Source organism: Pinus tabuliformis, chromosome 6, assembly GCF_031772625.1.
Source record: "Pinus tabuliformis cultivar Carrire ecotype Pingquan chromosome 6, CPIR1, whole genome shotgun sequence".
NCBI classification, from domain to species: Eukaryota; Viridiplantae; Streptophyta; class Pinopsida; order Pinales; family Pinaceae; genus Pinus; species Pinus tabuliformis.
The window spans coordinates 1878576036-1878594341 of NC_142292.1; the positions used below are offsets into that span (position 1 = coordinate 1878576036).

The window sequence follows — 18306 nt, forward strand, 5'->3', positions numbered from 1 at the left end:
GTTGGCACTTTGGTTCCTGTGTGCATGGCTCCCTCAGGTTCTCCAGTTCTTCATGAACGCAAGGGTGGTGCTGCAGACCGAGAAGGTTTTCCCTCTCAAAATCAGGGTTTGTTGAGCTTAGCCCGCTGCTCTCCGATTGCTCGGAGGATTATCGCTGCTGACCGAAGTGATTTGTCGGTTGTGCCTTCATTGGATCTGCCTCATTGCTCGATTACCCAGAATGGTGGCGTGGCTGACCAGAGGGATGGTTCTGTCTCGCCTTCGAGTGAGTATGATCCACCTCATTGCTCGGGTAACAAGTGCAGTGACGCCTGCAAGTGGCCGTCTGTCAACAAGAGCTCCATTGACTGGTGCTGCGGCGTTGCCAACCGTAATGATGGTTCACCTTCGATCTTGCCTGGTCGTGCGCATTTTTCCGCATGCAAGAAGCAGTCGATCGGAAGGGTTAATCCTTCCAGTGACTGTAATATTCCTACGGATAATAGTTATAACCTATTTGATACTAACGATAACAGATTTGGTAGTATGAATAATAACGATTTATCGAACAATGGTAGCGTAAATAGATATGGTAGTATGAATAATAACGATTTATCGAATAGTGGTAGCATAAATAGATATGGTAGTATGAATAATAACGAATTATCGAATAGTGGTAGCATAAATAGATATGGTAGTATGAATAATAACGGTTTATCGAATCGTGGTAGCGTAAATATGAATTATTCTATGAGCATGGATGATAGGAATATTAACATTAGTATAGGGGTTAAGAATAATGACCCATATAATTATAGCGTTAACAATAATATGAAACATTTATATAATGATAATAATGAGGTATTGAATCATAACATTAATGAATATAATAACATTATTAATGGTAATTGTAATATCATTCATGAGGATATTAAGGTGGATCTTATTAACAATAACAATAAAAATGTTATTAATTATTCATATAAGGTTAATAACAATAAAAATGTTATTAATTATTCATATAAGGATAATATCAATAAGAATATTATTAATTATTCATATAAGGATAATACCAATAAAAATATTATTAATTATTCATATAAGGATAATAACAATAAGAATAATAATAGTAGGAATTATAATAGTTGTAATGTTATACATGAGAATAATAATAGTATGAATAATATTTGTTCTATTAGTAGTATGAATAATATTGGTTCGGATAACAGTTTTAGTGATTCTAATAATAATATTTTATTCCATGATGATAAAGATTTTCTTAACAATATCAAGGATAAGGTCTCGGTTATTCCTCCCCCTTCTTCTCGGAATAATAAGGTTGTTAACCTTTCTAGTTTTTCTTTCTCCCCTTCTGTTTTTAGCCTTTTAAGCAAGGGTTTAAATTTTGCCCTTGCCCCTAGAAGCATCCCGGTGGATGACATTATTTGCGACGTAGAATACGGGATTAGGGATCTTCCGGATAATATCAAGGACACTATTAGGCAGGATTGTGCTGTCGTCCTTAGAAAGGCTAAGCCCCCTCGGAAGAACCTCAGCAATGAGGAATTCTCTGCCCTGAAATCCTTAAATCAGAACGAAGATATTGTCGTTCTAAAGGCTGATAAAGGAGGGGCTACGGTTATCCTTAACAAGGATGATTACCGTAAGAAGATGTTAGATCATCTTCACAATAGTGGCAGTTATAAAAAACTGCCCAAGAACCCTCTGAAGAAGATTTCTAGGACAGTGGCTCTCGCCATCAAGTCTAGTAGCTCGGTGAGTTCCCTTTGCCACAAACTCATTGAGAGCAGTCCCATTGCTCCTAGGATCTATGGGTTACCTAAGATACACAAGGAAGGGGCCCCTCTGAGGCCTATCGTCAACACCATTGGTGGCCCAACCTACCTTCTTGCTAAGTTCCTTGCTCTCAAACTTAAACCCCTTGTCGGCTGCAATGAGTCCTTCGTTAAAGACTCTACTTCCTTCATTAAGGAGCTTAAGGATATTAGGCTGGACCCCGAGGACATTCTTGTCAGCTTTGATGTGGTCTCTCTTTATACTTGCATCCCTATAAAGGAGGCCTTGGAAGTGATCTATCGCCTAACAGATCCCGATACCGCGCATCTGGTTGAGATCTGTCTCACTTCCACTTTCTTCTGTTTCAAGGGTGAATTCTTTGAACAGACTTGTGGTGTTGCCATGGGCTCCCCCCTTTCCCCAATTGTTGCGAATCTTTTTATGGAAGATTTCGAAGCCAAAGCTTTAGCCTCGGCTTGTCTCCTTCCGAAGCTTTGGAAAAGGTATGTGGATGACACTAACGTCATCTGGTACCATGGCCAAGAGGAGTTGGATCACTTCTTCAATCACCTCAACAGTCAGTCCACTGCCATTAAGTTCACCATGGAGAAAGAGGTCAATGGTTGCCTCCCTTTCCTAGATATTCTTATTTATAGGAATAAGGACGGCTATCTCTCCCACTCTGTGTTCTGGAAGAAAACACATACTGAACAGTATCTTCATGTTGATTCCCATCATTTCCCTGCTCAGAAGATGGGTGTCCTTAACACCCTCACTACTCGTGCCCTTAAGATTTCTGATAATGAGAGCTTTGATAAGGAGAAATCCCATCTCCTTGATGTCTTTTTGGAAAATGGATATAGTAGGCGGCTAGGTCAGAAGGCTTTCCTTAAAGCATCTAGAAATGCAGTTATTAAGAAGGAGCCTAAAGAGCGCCGACTAGGTGTCCACCTTCCATATGTCCAAGGAACCACGGACAAGATTGCCCGGATCCTTAAGAGGTATGATATTCCCTCTTCATTTAGACCCCTCAAAACTATTCACAATTCCCTCTGATCGGTTAAAGACCCTGTTAACCCCAAGGACATGAAGGGTGTCTACTTGATCCCTTGTTCGTGTGGGACCCCCTACATTGGGGAAACAGGGCGCTCCATCCATCAGAGGATTAGCGAACATGCAGCTGACCTAAGACATGGGCGAACCAAGTCTTCAGCACTAGCAGAGCATGTGGATAAGACCAAGCATCACGTTAGTATTGAGGATGCTAAGGTTGTTGCCAAAGTTGCCATGTTCCATCATCATAAACTCAGGGAAGCTATTGAGATCGAAAGAAGGCCTAACAATCTCAATAGAGATGACGGCTGGAAGATCAGTAGATGTTGGATCCCTGCCCTTTCATCTTAGTCTCCCCCCCCCTCTTTCATCTTTTTCGCTTTCGTCGTTCCCCTGGAGCCTTCCTACCTCCTATGGTTCATCCTTCTTGCTCTGGACTCTTTTCAATCCTTCTCCTGTGTATTTTGTGTCGCTCCGTTTTCCCTGATTGATATTGGTATTTATTATCATAAATAATAATTTCTTTTACTTATTATTATTATTATTATTATTTATTTATTTTTATTTATTTTATTTTATTTATTTATTTATTTATTTTTTAATTTTTTTTTTCCTATTAACGAAGATATATTATTATTATTTATTTGATTTAACTAACCTCTTTCATTTACCTTGTTTGTAAAAAAGTTAGGTCCTCAATTTAACTAATTCCCACCTAACTTTTATCTTAATAACCTAATATTATTTCTTTAATATATATATATATATATATTAGTAAATAATTTAAATAAATAAACTAAATTAAAGTTTTTAAAACTAACCACTAAAATTATTTTATTTACCTATATATTTCTACCTAATTTAACTTATTTCCATAAATAAGAATAATAATAATAATATTAAACTAATAAATAATAATTTGACTATTAATATTATTAATATATTAATATCAAGACTATATTACCAATATAATATTAATTATACTTAATAAATAATTTAATTAAAAAAAATTACCTATATTAAGACTATATTATTAATATATAGTAATAAATAATTTAATTACTTAAATAAATTACCTTTCTAACTAACCATTTAAATTATTTAACCCTAACTTTATATATATATATATATATTACTTGAAATTATTCTCTTCCTTAACAACATATTATTATATAATAATTTAAATAAATAAGTAAATTATCTTCTTAAACTAACCTCTAAAAGTATTTTATTTATTTATTTATTATTTTTATTTTTTTTTATTTTTTAACCTAATTTTATAACTTTTATATATATATATATATATATATATATATATATATATATATATATATATAGATATATAAAATTATTAATTAATTTTTTTTAAAAACTAACCAGTAAAAATATTTTTTTGTATTAATATTAAACATAATAATAATATTAAATTAATGAATAATAATTTGACCTGGGTCCTAAGGTCAAAAGTAGCCGTTGTTCGATTTAGCCGTTGGAGTCTCTGCTCATACTATTTAACATGCTAAGCTGGATCTGTTTCTTCAACTTGTCCTGACGATGAACCACACTTGTTGGTTCGAAACGCGTCGACAAAGGTCTTTCTATATTTGATTTATGCCGAAGTTCTTCTTATAACTGTTATGGATCACAGAAGTCTCAATTCAACAATCATTTTTCAATTTTTTTTGGGTTTTGGAACAATTGGTTCTACTTAATATATGAAAGTAGAGAGGAGAAGCATTCATTCTTTTTAGAACAGAATGCTGAGAGACAAAGGATTCATTGGGAGTAGTAGTTGATTAAGGGTTTGAGGATGACCAACTACAAAAATATTTTGTGGAGAGTCATCCTAAAAACATTGTTGCGGTCAGTCGAAATGGGATAGTACAACCATTCTAAATTATCCAATAAGAAATATTATCACTTACAAGTAAGTCTTTTCATTTAATTATCTCTTAAATTATGTGCTAGTTAGATGACTATTTATGTGTTGATATTTTTATAACATAGATTGATGTAAACTCTTTATGTTTAATTCTGAGTCATTACATCACTACTTTTGTCTACCCAGACCTTTCAACTTAGTGTCCATTTTTCCCACAAGGTAGTCTAAAATACATTGAGAAATCTTGTGTCCATGTCTACAACAATTCTTCTTGGTATCTCAAAATGCACGAAGATCTATCCAAAGAAAAAATTTACCTCTTCTTGCCCACTAATGGTATTTTCACAAGGCACCAAACACACATTTTATTGAACCTATCAACTACCACAAATAGCTAGTCATATCCCTTCCTTGTTGTTGGAAACTCTCCCATAAATTACAGGGAAATGTTTTTCAAAAGATGAGATGTTTTTCAAAAGATGAGTGAATATAGGTAAGGGATGATATAAACCATATTTCTTGTTCTTAGGCTTGTTGGTACATCAAAACATGCATCGTCTTATAAACTTAGCTGCATCTTCTTACATCTTGAGCCAATACACATACCTTTGTATCTTCCCTACACTAAAGTGCCCTACAACTTTGGAGGTGTGAGACTTCTAATCAACCATACTCACTCACCTTTAGGAACACATAACTTATCCATCATTTAGAGTAACTCCTCGTGAAGATGGTAGTCAACAATGTCGTGGCCATAGTGCATAGGACTTTGACATTGCCATTATACTTTACTTTCACCTTTGATATGCTAATTAGCGTATAAAAATGACATAAATCTATATTTATCAACCATATATAGTAATATGGTTGTGCTAGTTATACATATTACCGAAATTTCTAACTCTCTAATACTTGTATAATTACAAATTTTATTTTGATCCATCTACATTCTCCATTGTTTGTAATTTCCACTAATAAATCTCTAGCTAATTTATATTATTATTGTCTTTTCAACTAACAAGTATTTTTAATTCTATTATATCTTTCTATTTTCTTATTTATATTTTATAGAACCTTGAGAGATGAAAATTCATATGGTTAAGATCCTTAAACTTAAAATCTTACAACTTAAAGGTGAAATTTATGTATTGTGTTATACAATGAACTCATGGTATTAGCTCAACGTTTCTCTTATGGCTAATATCACTCGAGATGTAACATGAAATTTATATTTCAAGTAAGAATTACATTGGAACGGTGTTTGATATCGTTTGAATTCGTTCGCTATGATACCTTAGTTTATCGAGAGAAGAAACGTGATGCTCACGAGGGTTATTTTCTTCTTTATATTGTACATTTTATATTTTCAAAGATGGAAACTGTGGTCTCCTCTCTTATATCAATGGGTCTAGTATTGGATCATATTTGAAAAATGAAGATTCCACATATCTAAGATATCCTATGACTTTATTGAACCAGTTTTAGGAGCAAGGCATGAGTGTCCATCTGGTGATGATGTGGCCTATTCTATGAAACTATTTATTTCCATTGATTTTTATTTGCCGTGGTATTTTTGAACCGACTAATAATTTGTTGATTCCTAGGTTAAACAATAATCTTCAACCCTCAATGATTGATTGTAGAATAATAGTGCACTATCAATGATTCTAATCTAACTTGTATGACAATGTTGACTTGAACAACAGGATAGGGGTTGCCTTTATCAATGTGATTTGCTATTAAAAGGCACGTATACATTCTAGTGGGAGGTTGGAAAAGTCTTGTAACTTCGAAGATGAAAATGAATGATGAGACATCATGGAGATGATCTCCAAAACTATTTTGATTTTAGTGATTGATTCTAGGTGTACCTGATGGAAATATTATAGTGTGCAAGGACAAGTTTATTAAATTCTCTTGGACTTAAATAGTAACCATTGACATATTTCATGTTACTTCTTAGGTTGTTATAGGTTTTGAGCTAAATGAAAGGGATACTTATGTTCATTAAGTTTTCTGTTATATCATTCCATACAGTAACACCATCATAACCAATTAAAATAAATTGTTTATGAAGTCTATAAATTCTACACAACATTATTAATTAAAGGTGTTTGAACATTGAATTTGGACATTGAGAATATCTATCTCTAATTGGTTGATACTAAATTAGTTCTTACATTTACGTTGGAGTCCAAGAGAATAGAGAGAGCGCAGTACTCTGCTGCAGTAAATAATTGGCACTGGGTAGATAAAAACAACTGTATATTCGAATTAACAACGATACTAAGTGGTTAAAATTTGATGATAGTTTACATGCAGATTTTGCGTTATGAATGATAACAGGTTACAAATAACTAATATTCCTACAAATGGGAAGAAACACTAACATGATATTGGTTTACTTATTAGCGTAAGGGACATGAATCCAATACATCCAATGATCAGTGGTGATCCAAAAAATAAGTGATGAGAAGAAAACAATCTGAAAGCACTAACGAATCGTGACGATGGCACTCGCTCAATATTGAAGTGAGAAGGTATCTGTGTATGCCTACAGCGAGGCCATGGCGAATAAAAGAGATCCTCCAAGGAGGACAGCACCCATGCGGTATGAAGGGGAGGCTGTGCTCGTCCCGTTTGTCGACGACGATGGTATTTGCACTGCAGTCGGCGTAGCTGAGGATGATGGGGAAGGCGTTCCAACAGTTGGCGTTGTGGGAGCGGTTGATGACGGGGAAGGCGATCCAACAGTTGGTGCGGTGGGAGCGGCTGATGATGGGGACGGCGATTGAACAGTTGTTGTAGTGGGAGGGGCGGATGATGATGGAGAACGGGCGGGCGAGGGGGATGGCGCTGTTCCGTTCTTTGAAGCGGAGGCGGCACCAACGGTGATAGTGACCTTCATGCCGGCAGAGCAGTGACCTGTGATTCCGCAGATGTAATACTTGGCACCCGTGCTGTCCAATGTAATGCTATCGTTTCCACTGGTGTGTGTTGCCAACGGATTACTAGTGGTGCAGGAATCGTACCCCGCCTTGTTCACCACCAGCACAGTGTGCGTGCCGGGCGTGTATTTGAACACTGCAATATATTCAACCATCACTCGTTAATATATATCTTCAGTTGCAACAGTATCATCAAATATTTATTTTGGGTCTTGCTATAATTTGTGATTTTACATACCGAGTTTGTCGCCTACAACAAATGTTTTGCCAGAAGCCCAGGTCTTATAGTTGACGCCGAGATTCCACTGTGCACTGTCGCCGACGGTGTAGTCAGTAGCCAAACAATTAAATGGCAAAACCATCATCGCCATTGCCATCACAACTACAATCCACAGTCTCTGCTGCTCCATATCTCCCGCTAAAATTACTGCCAATATCCGCAATGCGAACAAACAAATTAAAAAGCCATACACGAGAATTTCTAAGAAGATACATCAGAAGGTCACTGCGTTCTACCATCAAAAGTAACAGGTTATGCAACAATACAGATGGGCATATGTAAACAAGAGACCATGGCAATATCATTGAAGAAAGATCAAAGACCATACGATATATTGCAAAGAATTGTCGAAGCGATTTTGATGGTGCAGCCGCTGCTGGTTCCCAGATAGCTCTTTCGATGAACTAAACGCTTCATCAACTTATTGAATGGGAAGATTGGATATATAGCACTCCCGACGCGTTTGGTAGCCGGCTTAAAGTCTTCCTTCCAAAGGCAACCATATCAATGGTCAAAAGTTGGCATTTTAATATAATGGATATCGCACAGCCCTCCCACAAAATCTCTGGAACATACCCATGAGGTTCCTGGCTTATGATTCCCACGAGGAAAGCTCCAATTATCTTCCCACCCAACCAAGTTTAACCGCGAAAGGAGTCCACCAAAAACACGTGTAAGCATTTTGGTTTGAATACGTCTTCCTGTGGTCATTCATTTACCGGAATAGTTTAGGGAGGTTCCTTTATATGTTTCGCCAGAATAGTTTAGTGTGCTATCTATCTTATAATATTACAAGGAAAATGTCAACAAATGGCGACCACCCATGCGTTGCCAAGAAATGGTGATTGCTCTCTATTGCAAATGGCTACCCGAGTAGCTTAGGGCGTAGTCAACAACATTTTCCCTTTGAATCTTTCTGGTTACACAATCATTATAGAACACGTATTCATCTTACGTCTTCCCATCTAACTTATGTAAATGCTATTCTATATTTTGTCAATGGGTAAATGGTGTGTAAATGCTCTTCTATATTTTGTCAATGGGTAAATGATGTAAATGTTATTCTATATTTTGTCAATGGGTAAATGGTGTTTGGGGTTTTAATTTGATTCCTTGGGAGTATGGTTGGTTTACTTTTCTATTTGTCCAAAGGTAAAGTGATACGTTGATCCTTTATAAGAAACGGTATATAGATTGCTTTTCTCTCTGCCTTTTTCCAACTAGATTCGATGTGGCAAAACACGAATTTGAAAAAACCTTTGTTTGGGAAAATGAATATAATTTAATTTCCTTTCCATTTAAGAATATTATATCTAATATAAATTATTAAATTTAATATATATATATATATATATATATATATATATATATTTAAGTGAATTATATATGAATAAAGATTTTTGTGAGTAGCAATATTTAAAAAGAAGTATTTTGAATCTATTACATAATTGAACAAGTGCTGCATGCAGACGGTAGTCCGTGCCTTAAGAGAATGTTTTTTTTTTGCATTTGTGCATCATTTCTGGTGCTTTTGCCAAAAAGCTCGCTGACATCAATTCATGTGGGTGTTGTATCATAGTGAGTTTTAATTTCAAATTCGTTTAGAGAGGAGCATTCGTAGGTTGATTCCTCAACTCCTCTCTGCGTTACATTACTAATGAAGAACGTCAAACAAGCCAAGCCAAGCCAAAACCACAATGTTAAAGAAGCTGAGATGAAATCGCTGCAGTGCTTGTTTGCTTTTGGGAAGGGCTTTAAATAAGCTCAATTTCCAACTGTCACCAACTCCACACATTTAAATTAATCTAAATTTTTTTGTGGGGCCGCATTTTTCCTTGCTGAAATCCAGATTAATTTTTTTAGTAAATTATGTTGTTATTTAGCAGAGAAAACATTTATGTCACCATTCACAAATTTTTACCAAGTTTAATTTAGTAAATTATGTTGTTATTTAGCAGAGAAAACATTTATGTCACGATTCACAAAATTTTACCAAGTTTAAATTTAGTTGTTCAAGATTAAATTTAAATTGTTGCACTAAGAGGACCACATTTAAATTAATCTAAATCTTTTTGTGGCGCTGCATTTTTCCTTGCTGAAATCCAAATTAAAATTTTTAGTAAATTATGTCGTTATTTAGCACAGAAAACATTTATGTCACGATTTACAAATTTTTACCAAGTTTAATTCAGTAAATTATGTTGTTATTTAGCAGAGAAAACATTTATGTCACGATGCACAAATTTTTCCAAGTTTAAATTTATTTGTTCAAGATTAAATTTAAATTGTTACACTAAAAAAATGTAAAGTTCGCTAAATATGGGTTTATTAACTCCACACATTTAAATTAATTTAAAGCTTTTTGTGGGACCGCTTTTTCCTTGGATCAAAATTTATATTAAATTATGTTGTGTGGCCGTAAAAAATATTTAGCCGAGAAAACAATAATGCCATTCAATTTAGTGCATTAACCATAGCATTACACAAAAGCGAACAAAACCCACGAGTCTTCATGGATTACACATGGATTACACTTGCAAGGGAAGCCAAGAAAATTCATAAGTGGAATATGAGTCCACTTGGAAGGGAGTGCCGAGAATCTTCGTTTTTGTTGTGAAACAAAATCATTCGGCTGATGTGAGATTAGTTTAATCCACTTCTAGGGGAAAAGCCACGTTGACCCAATTTTGTGCATGCACTGAGCTCTGTTTTATTTCAGCCAAAAATAAAAGAGGCAGGGAAGAGCACCTACGGTATGAGATAATCCCTGATTTGGCCGTTCTATCAGCAGAGTTACAACATGAAAATATTGCTACTGCTCTATTCCCCCAAAAAAAAATGGTGATCACCCCGTGGAGGCTGCATCTTTATCCTCGATTAGGGTTTTGATTGTGCAGAGTTTGTCCGATTAAAAAAATAGTGGAGGAAGTGGGAGACCGGTCTGTCGGAAGATGATCGCAGTGATGAAACGTTGTTGAGACAGTTCAGCAAGTGAAGAGAAGTACGATGGTAAAGTTGAAGAATATTTTGACCTCGGACCGAGTCTTCCCCATAAAGAACAGGTCGGATAGCTTCTGCCCCTCAAGAAACATCTCGAGAAAGACCAGGTATAATAATTTTCTTTTCTCCTTTTTTCCGGACATTGTGGCTCTGAGATTGTGGATTTTTACTACTTAATATCTGAAAATTGTTCAGAGATTGCGGATTTTCGAATGTGAGGATTTTCCAAACAAAATTTATGAATTTTTTTTTAAAAATTGTAGATTTTTGTCATTATATCATATAAATTTTCTATCAGATAAATTTTCCTATACAAGTATGTGTCAATGTCTTGTATATGTCAATGTCAACTAGCGTTATTTAATACGGAAATGGTAAGTTAGGAAACCTATACGTGCTCATCTCCGCTAATTTCAGTCAACAAAGCTACCAAATCTTTTAATCCCTATGTTTAGCCTCTGGCGCTTAGTGAAATCAGTAATTTTGACTTAATCATGACAAGGCTTACTGATCACGCAAATAAATTTCAATTCATATTCTTTGTGATATCTTACTAAAGACCGGTTATAAATTTCAGCGCATATTCTTTGTAATATCTTATTAAAGAGCAGTTATGTCTGATATTACTGTAAGAATCAGGTCCAGTAACTAAAAAGTTACGATTCGATACCATGATCCGCGGATGGATAAAAGCAATTTCTCCCTTTATAAACAAATCTTGGCCAGAGTCGATTAGCTTACTTTAGTACGTAAAGGACACGTTAGGAATGATATGTAGGAAACAAGATAACATATATAGTAAGTTGTTAATGGGGAAAGAACAAAATTCTCACTTCAATATTGCAGCACGCAAACATATAATATAGTTGAGGGTTAAACAATACTCTATTCAATCAAATTAAAATATCAGTCGCGGTAAAAACTGTAGAATGTCATGAGAATCTGTAGCAGAAATAACTCTTTTTCTTCAAAAATAAAACAAGAATTCAATGTATGTTCACAATTAATAAACAATATACAAAGTCATGTTACACAGTATGAACAAAATCACATATACTGTTAAACGAAACCCTTCGCTTTAATGGCCACAGGATCAAAGTTAAAAGTTATATAACAACACTTTATTTAAAATTATTTTCGACAGAACAATGGGAAAAAACAGAAAGAAACAAACTTTTAATAGTATGAAACCCTAACAATTCGACAACCCATGAACTGGGTTTTGGTCATGGTTACAAAACCCTCAAAAAGAAAAAAAAATAGTCTATTGAGAATCTGGAATTCGACGAATAAAAGTCATGAGATAGAAAAAAAACCCTCGATGACAGATTTTGTAGAAGTTATTCCTTCCCAAAGAACACTAACCAATGTTGAACATCACTGCATAGCTCAGAGTTAGTGGTCAATCGAAAACATAATAGTCATAAAGTGAATCACAGGTTATAAGAGACAACCGTAAGGTCAGATTATACCTTTAAAGGTTATTGAAATCAAGCGAAGTCAAATTATTGTCGTGGAATTCGCAGTAGGAAGATAGGAAAATTAGGAACAACATGAAATTGTAAAACAGTAGGCAGCCCCAAAATCCTTAGCTTGCAAAATCGGATAGCCAGAGACCGCTTGGTACGTATCGAACCTTGGATAAACTTTACCTACATCAAGAGCCATTACAAAGAAAAAGTCATTAAATTATCACTCTGTGACCAGAAAGAGGGATTAATTCCCAAACAAACATACGCAATATTAACCCTTGTTACAACTTTACCTACATCAAGAGCCATTACAAAGAAAAAATCATTAAATTATCACTCTGTGACCAGAAAGAGGGATTAATTCCCAAACAAACATACGCAATATTAACCCTTGTTACAGAAAACAGAATTACCTGACCTGAGCTATCCAATTTACCTGACCTGAGCTATCCAATTTGGCCCTCTGGGCTGGTGTTCTCATTGTAAGCCTCAATATTAATAACTGTGCACGATGCGGTCATATTACATAAAACATAAAAGAAACCATTGTGATGCCAAAACACTTGAAACATGAACTATAGAACCTTGTTTTTTGTGGTGCGGGTGCCTCGGTGTAGATTAAAAGAACTCACGAGAGACGAGTACACAGAGGTGAAAGGCTCCTCGCAGGGTTTTCTCTGCTTGTGATATAAGCTTTGACAGAGTTCCATACGCTGGGTAAGCTTGGGTGGTAAACACGGGCTCTGACAGGTGGCCAACATGCAAATTAGGTGCTGGCTTAACGTGGAACCTTTGCTTCCACAACCTACCACAACGTACTTTGGATAACATAAGATTGCCTCAATATTTTTGCATCGGGCAACGTGAAGGCTGCAATAAGACCTCAATTGTTTGCGGAACCAAAAACTTTGGGTAAAATTTTGTTAAATAAAATTGGGAGCATCAAACTTAGGTTAAAATGCGAAAACACCGAAAAAAAACCATTCAAAGTATCCGATAATGGTAATTCAACGATCGATCGATCGCTATTAGTCCCAGGCAGGGACTAATAAATTGTGCATGCTTTTGTGGTTTATCATTATGATGATTTAGAATAAATAAAAGCTTATAATTATAAATGATAAAAATATAAAATATAAAATAAATAAAAGCTTATAATTATAAACGATAAAAGTCAAAAATATAAAATAAATAGATTAAAAACCAAAATATAAATAATTAATTAAAAATAAATAATAATAATAATATAAGAAATTTATTCCAATAAAATAAAATAAAAAACTATGAAGAATTTTTGGATAATTATATATGTATTTAATTTCTAATTCGATTCTAAATTAGTATGATTATTGATCCCTATGTATATAATTTTTATTTATTCTATATTTTATTTACCTTATAATTCCTTATAATTTTATTTTATTTAGAATAAAATCTTTCTTTTATTATTACTATTTTAATTTTTTGCCTGTATCTTTGACCTCTAATTTGTGTTATATAATTATTGATTTATTATTTATGTAATTATATTACTTAATTATTTAGTTTTAATATTTAATTATTTACTTTATCTTTAATTTATTTATTTTATATTTGTTAGTTTTTATTATTTACATAATTATAATTATAAGGTTTTTTCTCATTCATGATTTAGAATATTTTTAGTCTTTAATTTTCTTATTACTTAAACTAATTGATTTATTGTTTTCTAATAATTTTATTATTATTATTATTATTTTATTTTATTATTTTCTGCGATTACTTTCTAAATTTAATTTTAATAGCTACTTACTTTAAATTTTAACTTTACTTTTTTTCTTTTATACCTTGTTAAATATTTTTTTTTACATATTTCAATTAGCGATTAAAAACTTAATGACATGTAAATAAAATAATCTCACGTTTATCAATATTTCGATGAACGAGATCATTCTCCTCGTTACATAGTTACGAGATCATTCCCCTTGTTACATAGTTATGTGAAAAATGTTCATAATTTTTTTTTTTATCGGTAAAACTAGCTACTTATATATTAATATGTACAGCAAAATAATTTACATCTTGATATGTTGGCTGCCCATGGCCACAGGCGTAACCATGGGTGACATTGACCGTTTCATGGAATTGCCGCGCAGGGCAATGTTAACAAAAGAAACAAAATACTTGACCCTGAGAGCTATTCTAAAAACACTTTGATGGCCTGCCCAGGGGCATCTAACACCATATTTATAGCTCGAGACACACTGTGACAGAAATTGACAAAGACTCGAAACATTACCACGCGCCTGCTGCGTTAGTGGAAACCGCCCGCAGGACTTGGCTCCTAGACACAAGATTAACATAACAGAAACATGAGATTGAAAATTAACCTGACACCCGAACCCAGCATGAAAGGACTCGACCTGAGCAAAGAAGACAAGAACAGGAGAGCGATGGTGTGATTTAATCCTCGGTCTCTTCCTCCATACTTCTGCTACCTCCGTCTCCTTCAGCCTCGCTATCTCCCGTGGCTGGTGTGCTTTGCGAAGGGGATGACAGAATGTGATATGGAGATTGGGGGTGAGGCGGCAGATATGCACCTCCAGAAGTGCCCACAGCAGTGGATGACTCCCCCAACACAGCTTTTCCTTTACCCTTCTCAGAGGGGGCTCCCATCGTTGACGACTCCCCCAGGGGGAGTTTCCCCTTCTCTTGCCCTGCGACTTCCCCCATAAGAACCAGCGAAGACCCATCATCATCCACCTCAGGAGATTTGGTGAAAAGCACAGAGATGTGTGCGTTGACCCCTGCAGAGCCCTCAGAGCTGCCCAGTGAAAACACAACCGAACCAAAAGCTGGAAGACTGGGTGCCATCTCAACAGAATTACCAACTTCCAGAATTTGCCTTGCAGGAATTGGGTTGGCACCCCCCCGGCGATGGCAATAAACACAACAGCAGTGATGGTGTAAGTTTGCTGTGGGTGGGCGGGGGAATTGGCCATTCCCACTTCCCCTCCTGCACGGCATTCTTTCCCGAACCATCGTGACTCCGGCTCCCCTAAACAGTAGGCGAACACCCTCCGTCTCTTGCCACTTCCTCGATACAGCCAGACAGAGCTCCGGAGAGCGTAGACACAGGCAAAGGTGCTCAGGGGGGGACCTGTTTTCACCCCTGCACTTCGCCACTCTAATGAAACATGAACAATAAACATTCCCTGAACCACAATGCAATTCCTTTGCCGGCCAGCATTCATATTTATTCTCTTGCCCATTTCTTGATAAGATAACCACATTGAATGCCTTACGCAGGCCTGCCATCGTCCTCAGCTGCTCCATTAAGGATGCTCTGGGGCGGCTCGCTTGAACCAGAAATCCGCCGGCTTGAGTATTTAATACCCCCGTCCTCTTCACGTGGCATCGAGTGCTTGTCATGTGGCACCATGCCGTCAACCTTCGAGGCACCCGCATCCGGGAAAAAATGTTCATAAATTATTATTATGGTCATTATAATTAATATTTTATTAAATAGTTTAATGTAAGAATAATGTTTCTAAATATACGAGATCATTCCCCTTGTTACATAGTTATGTGGAAAATGTTCATAAATTATTATTATGGTCATCCTAATTAATATTTTATTAAATAGTTTAATGTAAGAATAATGTTTCTAAATATATATTTAATTTTTAAAATAAAAATAAATATTTAAAATAAAAATAAATATTTATAAATATAAAGATGTATATGGAATTTATTGAATTTGAAGATTTAGATGACTATTTATTTATTTTACTAGTTTAAAATAATTTTATATATAGTAAATTGTTAAATTGTTTTTATATATTCATATTATTAAATTGAAAAATGTTCAGTATCTTTTATGTTTTTTTGTGTGTTAATTTTGAAATTTTTGATACTACGGCTTAGCAAAATCCTAAAGTGTGGATTATGTTTTGTAACACTTTAATAAGCATTGTAAAAAGAATGTGTATGTAAAAGTTGTGGCTAAATGAAGTTGACAAATTAATGAGTCTTTTAGGTGCACTTTTTTTTTATATCAATTAATAAGGTTAGGGTTTTGGATTTTTATGATTTTATAATATAGGAAATCATATTTTATGTTAGAAAAATGTTTTAATTTTGTAATTTTTTCTTGTTAATATAATATAGGATCACATTTCATTAGATAAGTTATGCTCATTCTAGCTGGGATATATTTCCTTGTAATTGTTTTATTTTTAAATAAAATTTGGGTTTCAATGTATTATTTTGCTTTATACAATATCTATAACTTTTCTATTTATATTTATTTCTTTAGTTCATTCTCTAAACAATTTAGATTAGTATTATTATAGCAACCTTTTGTTTCTCATTTCTTTGCCCATGTCACAAACAAGGTAGGGTATACAAATTGGGTTCTTTAGTTAATTAAACTTGGGGAATATTACTCTCCTCATGCAAAGTGGCATTTGATGATGTAAGAAAAAATAATTAGTGGTTTAATAGATTCTATCAAGTTGCTACTCACGAAAGCCCTTTGCGTGACATAAAGAGATAATGAATAAGTTCAGAGGGCTACCAATAGTGGTAGAGAAACCTTCAACAAGAAATCATCTTAGAGGTGTTACACCTCTCAAGGTACATGTTAATATTGACCTTCCTTTATTTGAAGTCTAAATAGACACATATGCTTTGTGTATTTGGTTAAATTTCTTAGTTGGTTATTCGTCAGCATGGTCATCTTTAGTTACCTATCATAATCCATAATCAATAATGGTCAAGTTTAGTTAGCCTTCATCAGCCATAATCAATAATGATCAATGATAATCAACCATAACCAACCATGGCCATTTTTGGTTTACCATACTCAAACTTAAAAAAAGAAGGTCAACTGTGCTCAACATGGAAACCATGGTCAACACAATGGTTAGAATGGTAAAACATACTCAATTATGCTCACTATGGTCGAAAATGGTCAACTACGACCATCCATTATGAATATGGTCCACCATAATCTATGACAGAAAACTATGGTCAACCATGGTCAACCATGGTCTACCATGATCAAACATGAAAAACCATGGTCAGCTATAGTTAATCATAATCTATCATAGTCAACATATGAAAATAACAAACAATCACCTCTATCAACCATATTTACTAATCGGGTTGAGCTAATTATAAATATTACTGAAATTTCTAACCCTTTAATAATTGTGTAATTACAAATTTTATTTTCACCCATGTACATTTTTTATTGTTTGTAATTTCCCATACTAAAAATCTTTCTAATTTTTGTTACTATTGTCTTTACAACTAACAAGTTTTTTCAGTTCTATTATATCCCTTGTAAGATGTCGAGGTTGAAACTTATTGAAACACATAAAGCTTGTCAACAAACTTGTTAAGGATTCAAATATTATCCATTGCTTCTATTTTCTTGTTTATATTTTATAAAATCCTTCAGGATGAAAATCCATATGACTAGCCCCCAGGGGGTAGGCGAGCTGGTAATCACAATGCGGTGAAATTCGTTAGAAAGGTGGGCTCCGTACTAAAGGTCAAGAGTTAAAATCCCCCGGACTTATCCTAGAGCTGTATAGAGGGGCGGGCGCAGCTCCGAGTGGTTATAGAGGTAGGGGTCAGAATCGACCCCGTGTAATGCGAGTCACGAGATTGCCCTGTTGTCGATTCCACTATAATAAAAAAAAAATCCATATGACTAAGATCCTAGAACTTAAAGGTGAAATTTAGGTATTGTATTATACTATGCAATCCAATCATGGTGTAAGAGGTTACTCTTATGGCTAATATCACTCTAGACGTAACAGGAAATTTGTATAGAGGTAACAGGGAATCCATATTTCAACTAAGAATTAACCTGGAATGGTGCTTGACATCGTTTGAATTTGTTCG

The 18306-nt window shown here is 34.6% G+C and overlaps 1 protein-coding gene across 1 annotated transcript; it reads right to left on the minus strand.

Annotated features, from left to right (window-relative positions):
• Window positions 1-7193: 7193 nt before the first annotated feature.
• LOC149266674 (uncharacterized) lies at window positions 7194-8343 on the minus strand. The gene is made up of 3 exons (XM_089397189.1): window positions 8268-8343; window positions 7898-8086; window positions 7194-7795 (listed from the first exon to the last, which is right to left on the minus strand). The coding sequence occupies exons 2-3, from the start codon at window positions 8067-8069 to the stop codon at window positions 7266-7268; spliced, it is 702 nt and encodes a 233-aa protein (XP_089253315.1). The 5' UTR covers window positions 8070-8086; window positions 8268-8343; the 3' UTR covers window positions 7194-7265.
• Between the last annotated feature and the right edge of the window lie 9963 nt (window positions 8344-18306).

Coding starts and splice junctions, on each gene's coding strand:
- LOC149266674 (XM_089397189.1), bottom strand. CDS start 8,069: ATGGAGCAGCAGAGACTGTGGATTGTAGTTGTGATGGCAATGGCGATG. Junction 7,796..7,897: donor TGTTGTAGGCGACAAACTCG/GTATGTAAAATC, acceptor AATATATTGCAG/TGTTCAAATACACGCCCGGC.